The following is an 11,013-nucleotide window of genomic DNA, read 5'->3' as shown; positions in this document are numbered from 1 at the left end:
CATATACACACACATATATATACACACATATACGTACCTACTTCATTTATAGAGATAAGCTTCTAAAATCTGAGCCAAAATCCATTAATTTTTCTCAACATTTATACATCCAGTGTTGGAAATTAGAGATCTTTTGACCTAATAATGAAATCACAGCGAACACAAAGAGTTGAAGAAAGATTTAGTTGACTCAATCAAAGCTAAACTTCAAAAAGTCTTTGTCCTAAGCAGGCACACTGTAGTAAATGAAGGCTTATCTCCCCTGGTTTCACTGTAACACAGGTGAAAGTCAGTACAACCGTCACGTGACATCAGGCAGCCAATGACCAGCTGAGTTTCAGGTCTCTCCAGGTACAGCTGAGGAACTAGAAGGCTGACGGCTCTGCCAACGAAACGAAGCTGTAGTTAACCCAAACGCAAGTTTGTTGTTAGTTATGTAGTTTTGTTAAAGATAAATTTGACTCTTCACTCGATTAATTTGTCAGCTGAAGAAGGAGGACGGCTCATGGCTGTGATTTCAGCAGCTTTCGTTTTGTTTTGCACATTTGGATGGAGCTTTAACGCCGCCGGTAAGGATGATATGAAACTGAATACACTCAGATATGTTTGGTTTACACTTTACTTTTAACGCTAGGCATGAGTCAGCTGAGTAAGTTGTTATTGTTGCCAGAAAGAGATTTGTGAAAACAGGTCAGGACACATGTGGTCAGTGCGTGCAGGGTCAGGGTGGGCTATCTGTCACGGAGTCATGCTGTTGCCTGGCAATACGAGATCACAGAGTCGGACTTTAACCCGGATGTGTGTCCCTATTGTGTTTGAGAAAAATACATCCAAACCAAGTCAAAGACGAACCAGAGGGAGCAGTTGTTCGGGTTGTTTGTGGTTTTGGTTACAGCCAGGATGAGCGCATGCGTTGGATATCCTGAAGAACAGGTCCAGGTTCATACTCCTCATGTGTGAGCAGTGGTGGATAGAGTACACAGCTTCATTACTGAAGTCAAAGTATAGATACTCCAGGTCAAATATTACTCCAATACAAGTGAACGTTGATCTATCAGATTATTACTTGAGTTAAAGTACTGAAGTACTTGCTTTTAGAAATACTGAAGTATTCAAAGTACTTATTAAAAAATCTCAAAAAGTTGTATTTTCACAAAGCATGATGGCAGTCAAGAATACATAGGAGTAAATTATGTTACATTATGTTTATTAGAAACCATTATTTGAAATCTCTAAAAACCATACCAGGAATAAACACAGAAACTAAGTTACTACACAGGCAACTTAGTTTGAAATGTTCATCCTGAATGAAATAAATGTTATGTAGCTCAACACACTTTCTCAGGTTTGACAGTGAATGTTTGTATGTTTGGGCAGAGTGGGAAACAAGGAGAACATTTCAAATGACACGTATCATTCTTCATTTCAAAAACCTCTAACACGGGCTGAAGATATGACCATGGGTGCTCAGGTGAAGAATTATAGCCATCATTACCTCCTCTACATGAACTGCCTGATCTCAGTGAAATTAGCTCTGTGTTTGCTCCACGTTCAACTGTGGAGACAAACGATATACAGGTACGACTAAACCACTGAGACAAACAGAACTACACAAACACATTTTACTGTCTTAGGGATCAGCTTTCAGAAAAGGGAAGGAAATTCACGAGCTGACTTCAAAGCAAAAGTAGTAAGTAACCAGAGCATTGATAGAAATGTAGTGGAGTAAAAAGTACAATAATTGTCTTCTGAATGTAGTGGAGTAAAAGTGATAAGTACCCCCAAAAAACAATACTCAAGTAAAGTACAGATACTCAAAAAATGTACTAAAGAACAGTACTCAAGTAAATTTACTCTGTTACTGTCCACCACTGTGTGTGAGCACATTAAAACTGTCCTCATAGAGGATATGTGAAGTCGGATATACATCTTAATTGGGTTCTTGCATTAAAATGTCTTTAAAACAAATCTTCAGAGTCAGAGAAGCTCCAATATAATCCGAGTCAGTCTGTTTGGAAGAGTAAACAAATTCACCTTTATGCACCATCAGACGCTCCTTCTTTGCCAAAAGCTTCAAAGAGTATGCAAACAGTCTGCACACACAGACTGCATGCAAAGTGTTTAGTTAAGGAGAGGCACAGCCATTGTGAGTTATCACAGATTCAAGCATGGAACTTAAAGCAGACAAAAAGGAATATATCAAAATAATACAAAATAACATACATTTGCATAAGCATTATTTTATGATACAGGTAAAATGTGTTTTAAATTATCTACATTATAATAAAGTAGAGTGCAGAAACAATATATTACATACTTGGCGCAGATCTGAGGGAAAACTAGAATGATGATGCAAAAATGATCACATCAAATATTCTTGATCATAGACCTCTAATGGAATCATCAAAAAATGGCCATACTGTGCTGCCCTCCTAGAGGTTAACAAGTCGTTCTTGCTGCATAGGTATCTGACCAAAGATCAAAAATGGCAATAATTAGTTATCACAGGAATCGATGACCTCAGGTTCGCTACTAAAAATGGCGTCTATAGATTTCTACAATTTGTACACTGATTCTAAGTTTTAGAGGAAGATTCTCTAAGTATGGGTTACTCCTTTTTCATGTTATAAAATATTAAAATACTTTATTGGGATAAGAATGTACCAAGGATTGTTCCATCTCTAACTTCAATACAATGATGCACTTTTTTTGTTATATAGCTCAGACTTGCTCAGATGGGAGCAAGTTTTCGGAGCAGGTGGCCTATGTGGGGCAGCATGAGCCCCCTTATCAGTTGAGGTGCCCTCTGGAGGTTCTTCAGCCCCAGAATTCGTCCCAGCTGCTGCTGAGCTGGCAGAAGGACTGTCAGCCACTCCTGGACCAGGAGGGTAAGGCCTACCTGCAGTTTACCAGCCTCAGAGTGGAAGACCAAGGGAATTACACCTGTGTGCAACAAGGCAACAACACAGCCTCATTCCGCGTGCATCTCATAGTTAAAGGTAAAGTGTTGCCTCCATATCTAAGTGTAATGACGTGATCTCAAAGCTGATACTGGTATTGTGTGCGTGTGAGATCGGCTGCACCTGCAAGGAGGCATTTTGTTTCAGCCCTCCTTCCAGTAGCAGCCCACATGAAGGCCTCTATTGTCTAGAGCTCAGGCAGTGAACACAGATAACAGTGGTATGTCTTTATGCAGAGTTCCTGTGCTCCAAAGCCCCAGAGTTTAAACCTAATGGAGGCCCTACCAGACTCTGGGGGACTGAGGGGTCCTCTGTGAAACTGAACTGCAGCGCTCTCCTCTTCTGGGACCCACAAGAGAAGCAATGTGACACCACACTGCAGTGGAGTAAAGACGGGAAACCCCTCACCAATCACACACTCTACACCCAGAACACCTCAATATGGTGATTTGAAGCTTTAAATATATTTTTTTATCTCATTTTAGAAAAAAAAGTTACTTTGAGATGGACTTGTGCGTTATTTCTTTTAGGTATCCTGTTGTCGGCCAGCTGATGGTAAACAGTCTGCTGGAGATCACCCTCAGAGAGTGGGATGATTTTGGGCTGTACAGCTGCACAGTGAGGAACCTTTCCTCTGACTTTGATCTACAGGATCCAGGTAAGACAGCTAAGGTGTCTACGAACAGTACACTTAAATAACAACACAAAACAAAGAACAAAGTCGAGTGTAGAAAATAATGAAAGGAGAGATTTGGAAATTTTACAAAAAAAATCTAATAATAACAACTTTATTAATGTCTTAACTTTTAAAAACGATGGTTCACAAAGTGCTTGGCGGACAGCAGGGCATACATTAAACAAAGCATGAGAACCCAACAGCAAAAAGAGCTTGAACAACAATTAAAATCAATAACACAAACACAAAGAAAACCCAAACAATGATTTAACCTGTCATCACATGAACCCAACACAAAAAGAAGAAGAATCCAGGCAACACAAGAACCTAAAAATATTAAATGAGACCAAAGGGACCAAGAAAGTAAGTCGATGAAAAGGTGCAGTTTTGTCTCAGTCAGAAATCAGTAAAGTATATGGTAGACAAGGGAAGTGTTTCTAACTGATATTTTTGACCAAGTAGTCCATCAGCTGCATGATCTGCATCAGCTATCCCACGTCAGATTGATCAACTGAATTTTACTAATTTTAAACACATTTTTTATTACACACAACATTAAACCGTCACATATACATCCAGTACTTATAATTTTTACAGCTTGGGTGAAGAGTCTGGTCCTTCATGTCATGTGTCAGCACCAACACATTACACAGGTTCAGATGTGAAAACATGAACCTTGCAGCCACTTGTAATGCATCTGTTTTCTGAAACCTGCTACATAACAGCAGTGTGACTGCAGGTATCATTTTCATAACAATGATTTTCTTTACTGCCTTTTCTAACTGCTGGCCTTTGAGGAATTTCAAAGCTAGAAATAATATGCAGTGTCTTTGATTATGAAGAACAACAATCATATTTGATTGCTTTCAACAGTATGTACCCAATTGGACTTATACCCTGTGTATATGAAATTTTGATGTAGGGTTGCACATTTTGTTAGATAGGATATATCAAAGTGGTACTCTGTCAAGAAAGAACTATGTATCAGATTGGACTACTAACTCTAAAAGGGAAGCAACAAGTAGGGTAACACGTTCTGGTAGACAGAAGATACTGTATCAAAGTGGGCTTCTACCTCCAAGGTAGCACATTCTGTCATGTAGTTAATATGTTTCAGAGGGGCTTCTACTTCTAAAAGTACAGTTAAAAGTTGGGTAACTCATTCGGTGGGGCAGGAAATTTGAATCAAATTATAGGATAGCACAACTTGACAGGTATGACATTTGTATCAGATTGGACTTCTACCTTTTATACATACAGTATATATCATCATCATCTGCCCCAAATCCCTCACCAGAACCACCCAAAACTTCTTCCTCACACCACATTAATAACACCACTCTGACTCCATCACCCCAAATTTGAAACCTTTTTACACCAACCTCACCTTTCAAAAACATATCACCCACATAACCAAAACCGCCTTCTTTCACCTGAAAAATATTGCCCGACTCTGTCCACTACTCTCCTTCCCAACAGCTGAAACCCTGATCCATGCTTTCCTCACCTCCAGAATCGACTACTGTAACAGCATCTTATGTGGTTCATCATCCAAAGTCCTCAATAAACTCCAGTACATCCAGAACTCAGCTGCACGTCTACTCACTCACTCCCGTTACCGTGATCATATCACCCCTGTCCTCCAAAACCTCCAATGGCTTCCTGTTCCCCCAACGCATTCACTCCAACCTCCTCTTCCTGACCTACAAAGCCCTCCATCACCTGGCCCCCTCCTATCTCACTGACCTGCTTCACCCTCACAACCCCTCCCGTGGTCTCCGCTCCTCCAATGAAAACCTCCTCTCCCCACCCTGTAGGACCAAGAACCGAACCTGGGGTGACGGGGCTTACTCCATTGCTGCCCCTGCCCTCTGGAACTCCCTCCCCAAGCAAATACGCAACTCCACTGACCCACAAACTTTCAAATCCGAGCTCAAAACACACCTCTTCAGAACTGCTTTTAACTGTTAATGTGTTTATAGTCACTGTGTTTCTATTTTGTTTATTTTATTATGTATTTTAATGTGTGTTATTTGTGAAGTGTCTTTGAGTTTTTTGAAAAGCGCTATATAGATAAAATGTAATATTATTATTATTATATGTGGTAACCAAGCGGCAAACCTCCGGTCTCAAAATATGAAGCCCATGCGGAAGTGTTATAAACTGCAATTCATCAAGCATTGAGGCCGGCTGCAGAAACACCGGAAACAACATAGACACCAATTCAAAAAAGACGATCTTTGCAGCATTAATAAACATGTTTACAGCCTGGTTAAAAAAACGGCTTTGGTCTAGGTAGCAAATTTATCATTGGCACACACTGTACGGGGGGTGAGTTTGTTAGCACATTCAATCAGGTAGAAAATTTGTACTTTCGAATACCAGTGCTGACTTGACTTGTTGACTTTGTTCGAAGCTGATTGGCTGTCAGCTGATGACCTTGATGATCTTCTTGTTGATAAAATCCATTTGATTATAAAAGGGTTTGGGGTTCAGGGATGTTTTTTAGGCTCACATTTCCTAGTCCATCTATCTTCTGTAGTTAGTAATAACCAGTCGTAATGTATTTGTTGATTACATTAACTGTATCTATTTGTCCCTGTGTTCTCAGACAGCCCCAGCCACACAGCTGCTGTCGCTGCAGCTATCATCCTACTCCTCCTCCTCGCTGTAGCTGCTGTTGTATACATTAAATGTCACCTGAACATCAAACTCTGGTACAAGAACTCTTACGGAGACTATGAGCTCAACGGTGAGACCCTCTGTTTACAAGCGATCAGGTTGCTATTATCATGTATGAGACTGTAGTATTTACGTTCCTTCTATGATTATGTCTTTGTTTCTTCAGATGGCAAACTGTATGATGCCTATGTCTCCTATGTGAACAATGATTATGACAGGAAGTTTGTCAGCTTTGTTCTCAAACCTCATCTGGAGAGTAAAAATGGGTACAAAGTGCACCTCAATGAGAACGAAATTCTCCCTGGATCAGGTAAGCTTACTGTCTGTTGTTTAGATAGGCGTTAGAGAAATTAAAGAAAGAGTTGCAAGTAGGGATGTAACGATATATGGCAAATTGGTAAAAAAATCGATACAAATAAGGGTGGATTAAAATCGATTCAACATCATTTGTATCGGGATAACATTTTTAAACAGTAGAAGGCGCTATCTGCATTATATTCTGTTTGTTTAACATCATTAAGTCTCTTGCGCTGCTCTCTCGTCACTCGCTGAGTGGAGGTGTTTTAAGTTTAAAGCATGTTTTGATGTGAATTCTGACCCGGTTGCGCTCCCGGCGCTCAAATGTGACAGAACTCTTTTCAGTGGATTTTTGACAAGAATGCATGCGATCAGTTTGACTCTGGTGTTGCTCATGTTAGTGAATGTTAATAACCGCTGTCAAGGGGTTTCGACCAATCAGAATCAAGCTTCTTACACAACCGGAAGATCAGTAAGAAAGCTGGGTAATAATTCCTTATAACACATGTTTGTTCCAGAGCCCACTGCAGAGCTGCTGATGAACATAAGTCGCTCTCGGCGTCTGATCGTGTTGCTCTCTCATGCTTACCTTGAGCAGGACTGGTGTACCACTAACTTCAGGTCAGATGAATTTAATGTATACTACTACAAACCTTTATTAATAAAACAAAGTAAAAGCACTGTGGGATCATTACAAGTCACCACAGGAGGTCAGTGTTTCAGCTTCATTCTGCAGTGCCTACAGTCATGCCACAGTGTAGCTGTGTTGTATTCCAGACAGGGCCTCCTGCACTTACTGGAGCTGAGTCAGCGGCCAATCCTTATCATGCTGGAGGGTCAGTCCAAACGAATGAGGCTCGATGTCAAGCAGCAGCTCATTGAGCACCAGCACTGTCTCACAATCCTCACCTGGAAACACAACTCTGTGGTAAGATCCTTAATAACTGCCCGCCCTGTATTTGCACTCTGTATTGCTAGAGTTAAATGTTTGTTAATAAAATAAGCCAAAATCACTGCTCAAGGTCAGAATTCAAATCATCCCTAGAAGTTATTTGCCTGCACTTCAAACTAAGAAAGTCAAATGATCTGCATCTGTAAGTCTGAGTGAATCTGGTTTGATCAAATTTGAATGATCAGAAACGCAACTTTTATCACAGCTAGATTCAAACAAAGTGAAATCCTGATTGGTGCACAAATGCTAATGACATCACTGTTCTCCACTAAAACTTTCAAACTAGCGAGAGGGGCTCAGAAAACACAATTGACATGGTGGTTTGCGCTCATGTATGATATATAACAAAATCAATATGCAGCAATGTACAGTCTACAATGTATTTGTAATTAAGTAAAGCTTCTGCAATTCAGATCTTCGTGGTGTGATGTGTCATGTTTGGTTCCTGTGTGTTTGATGTCCACAGACTCCCTCCTCAGTGTTCTGGAAGGAGCTGGCCTTAGCCATGCCACGTAGGGTGATCTTCCACAGCGAGTCAGCAGGAGACCCACAAATCGTGCTGCAAGATGACAAGGACCCCATGCTGACCCTTGACCCCAACTACCTGGACTGTCGCTCTGACACAGACCCTGCAGGAGATCTGGGTAAGAAAAACAACAACAAGGACAACAGTAGGATGAGTATTAATGTTAAGGACTCTTTGCATAAAGATACATATTTCAGACATTTGCATGAATGTGAAGATGTCATTCAAATTTCCCAATGTTAATGAAAGATAAACATTATAGACGCACTATCCGACATGCTGAGGCAAGCAGGCTCTTGTGTATCTGTCATCTTGTTGGCTCTGATCCAAAGATGTAAATGCTTTCCAACAGTCGAAGTCTTTTTGTCATGAGAAGTGGAATATAAAAAGTTATAGCTTATATTCAAGTTTAACCTGATGGAGACAGAGCACAACTGAACGCTTCTGTTCATGATATAGTTTGAATAAACAAACATGAACTCAAGTAGTTAATCTTTAGCTTTCATACCAGGAAGCCACATCACATGGTAAGCATGCATATCATTTCTATATCAGCTTGTCTGGAATGTTAAGTGTCTAGACAAACCAAGCAGAAACTAGAGGGAAATGCTTCTATGATGATGATGGCTCAGCATTGTGTTACTTGTAGAGAGTAGCTTTAGTGTTTAGCTTCAATGCGACTGGTAGAAGCCGAGTAAGAATGGAGTTAATGTTGGAGGAGGTTCACAGATATAAATCAAAAGATGAAAAACTAGCAGCAAGTAAAAGACATGTCCTCTACTGTCATAATGTCCATATACATTAAAATAAACTCTAACACATTAAATATTATGTAAAATATGTTTCAAATTTACAGTTAAGCCCAAAATTATTCATACATAAATTTTGACTTAAAGTTACTTTTATTCAGCTAGCAAGGTTTTTCTTGATTGGAAATTACACAGGCGTCTCCCAGAAGGTAATAAGACGATATACAAGGGGCATCATTGTGGCAAAAATTATGTCTCAGCTTTTATTTACATTTGAACTAAAAGTGGCATGTCCAAAATTATTCAGACCCTTCTCAATAATCAATAGAAAAGACTGTATTGGCTATTACAGCAAATTAAACGCTTCCTATAATTGCTAACCAGCATTTTGCATATTTCCACTGGTAATTTTGCCCATTCATCTTTAGCGATGAGCTTCAACTCTTTCAGGTTGGAGGGTCTCCTTGCCATCACCTCGATCTTTAGCTCCCTCCACAGATTCTCAATTGGATTCAAGTCAGGACTCTGGCTGGGCCACTGCAAAATGTTCATGTTTTTGTCCGCTTCACCACTTTTGCTGTGTGTTTTGGGTCGTTGTCATTCTGAAATGTCCATTAACTTGTGAGCATCCACAATGTGCAACCGCAGGTCCTCATTGAGCTCCTTTGTCTTAGCCATGACTGTCCACAAACCAACTGCAGAGAGCTTCTGTTTTTCACCTGTTGAGTTCATTAAAACAGCTGTTCCCAATGAATCAGGGTAATTAGGATGCTTTAGAACAACTTGCACTATTTGGAATGGTATAGAACTTTGGATTTTCCCATAGACTGTGACAGTTTGCAAAGGGTATGAATAATTTTGGACATGCCACTTTTTGTTCAAATGTGAATAAAAGCTGAGAAATAATTTTTGCCACGATGATGCCTCTTGTATTTGTCTTATTATCTTCTGGGAGACGCCTCTGTCATTTCCAATCAAGAAAAAAATTGCTGGTTGAATAAAAGTAACTGAAAGTCAAAATTTGCCAGGGGTATGAATAATTGTTATTTATGAATACATGTTTACAATGCAAGGACTGTAATAGAAGGAGACAACGTTCTTCTTTGATGGAGGAGAAGCATGTGGTTACTGTCATGAAAATGTATTTCCCCCTTGAGACTCAATTCATAAAAAATCATCAAATTAAATTCAGGTTAATCATCTCACCCGGTTGCATTGATTCAGAATTTGATTAACCAATCCTCTGTTTTTTGCTGCAGGGGTTCGGCTCCCTGTATATAAATCTCGGGCTGGCAGAGCTCCTGTCCTCCCTCCTGTCCTTCCTCCTGCTCCCATCAACCCTGAGCCCAAACCTTCAGACATTGACGTATCCGACCTGGGATCACGCAGCTACGCAGCACGCTCAGACTTCTACTGCCTGGTGACTGCGCAGGACATTTGATCCCCACTCCTTTTTTTTTTTTTTACCTCTGATGAAGAACACCTACATGAAGGTCTTCTTTAGCATATGGTTGTTGTGTTTGTGTTGTGTACAGTGTTGTTAAAATCAAAATGTTTTCTGTCTGATGTTACCAAAGACTGATTTTGAATGTTTTCTATTTTTTAGTGTTTTGTAAAATATTTTATGAGAAATTATCTGAAGAATTAATAACAATCAGGGAAAGACGTGCTTATGTAGAAATGTTGATACTGCCAAAGATCTGTCATAAAGTCTCCAGCAGAGGGCAGAGTGATGTTAGAGAGGATGAAGGAATTCCTCTTTTGAAGCTGTTGGTGTGATTTTGACAGCTGTCAGCACACAGAGGAGTGGGAAAGATGAAGAAGATACATGTGAAAGACGTCTTAAGGCATATTTAAACCGTGAACACTGATGTGTCAACTAAAGCAAGAAGATGCTTCTCACTGACGAACCTGAGCGGTTGACATATCTGTACCAATGTCGGTCGTCCTGTGTCTTAACACAACATGACAATCAGGCTAATAAAGCAGTTTGAGGAAATATCTGTCTCTCTGATCTGTGTCCTCACGGAGTAATGGTTACCTGCAGAGAAATAACAGGCTCAATAAGGGCGCAGCAGGGACGGTGTTGTATTGTTCCTGTCTGAGCAGGAGCAAATATGTAAACAGGGTGTGGCTGACATTCAGCATGTTGGTGTCAAGAGTGTTTCAGC

General features: G+C 40.1%; 1 protein-coding gene across 1 annotated transcript; it reads left to right on the top strand.

The window, feature by feature from the left end:
• Window positions 1-325: 325 nt before the first annotated feature.
• sigirr (single immunoglobulin and toll-interleukin 1 receptor (TIR) domain) lies at window positions 326-10,841 on the top strand. Its single transcript, XM_034685099.1, has 10 exons — window positions 326-569; window positions 2,721-2,999; window positions 3,197-3,404; window positions 3,491-3,618; window positions 6,248-6,388; window positions 6,485-6,628; window positions 7,134-7,236; window positions 7,393-7,543; window positions 8,034-8,211; window positions 10,102-10,841. Exons 1-10 carry the CDS (start codon window positions 506-508, stop codon window positions 10,281-10,283), a joined length of 1,578 nt encoding a protein of 525 aa, XP_034540990.1. The 5' UTR covers window positions 326-505; the 3' UTR covers window positions 10,284-10,841.
• Window positions 10,842-11,013: the final 172 nt, after the last annotated feature.

The sequence above is a fragment of the Notolabrus celidotus genome, chromosome 6, assembly GCF_009762535.1.
Source record: "Notolabrus celidotus isolate fNotCel1 chromosome 6, fNotCel1.pri, whole genome shotgun sequence".
Lineage (NCBI taxonomy): Eukaryota > Metazoa > Chordata > Actinopteri > Labriformes > Labridae > Notolabrus > Notolabrus celidotus.
The sequence above is the reverse complement of the archived record's forward strand: the minus strand, read 5'-3'. Positions and strand labels throughout refer to the sequence as shown.

Coding starts and splice junctions, on each gene's coding strand:
- sigirr (XM_034685099.1), top strand. CDS start 506: ATGGCTGTGATTTCAGCAGCTTTCGTTTTGTTTTGCACATTTGGATGG. Junction 3,000..3,196: donor CGTGCATCTCATAGTTAAAG/GTAAAGTGTTGC, acceptor GTCTTTATGCAG/AGTTCCTGTGCTCCAAAGCC. Junction 6,389..6,484: donor CGGAGACTATGAGCTCAACG/GTGAGACCCTCT, acceptor TTGTTTCTTCAG/ATGGCAAACTGTATGATGCC.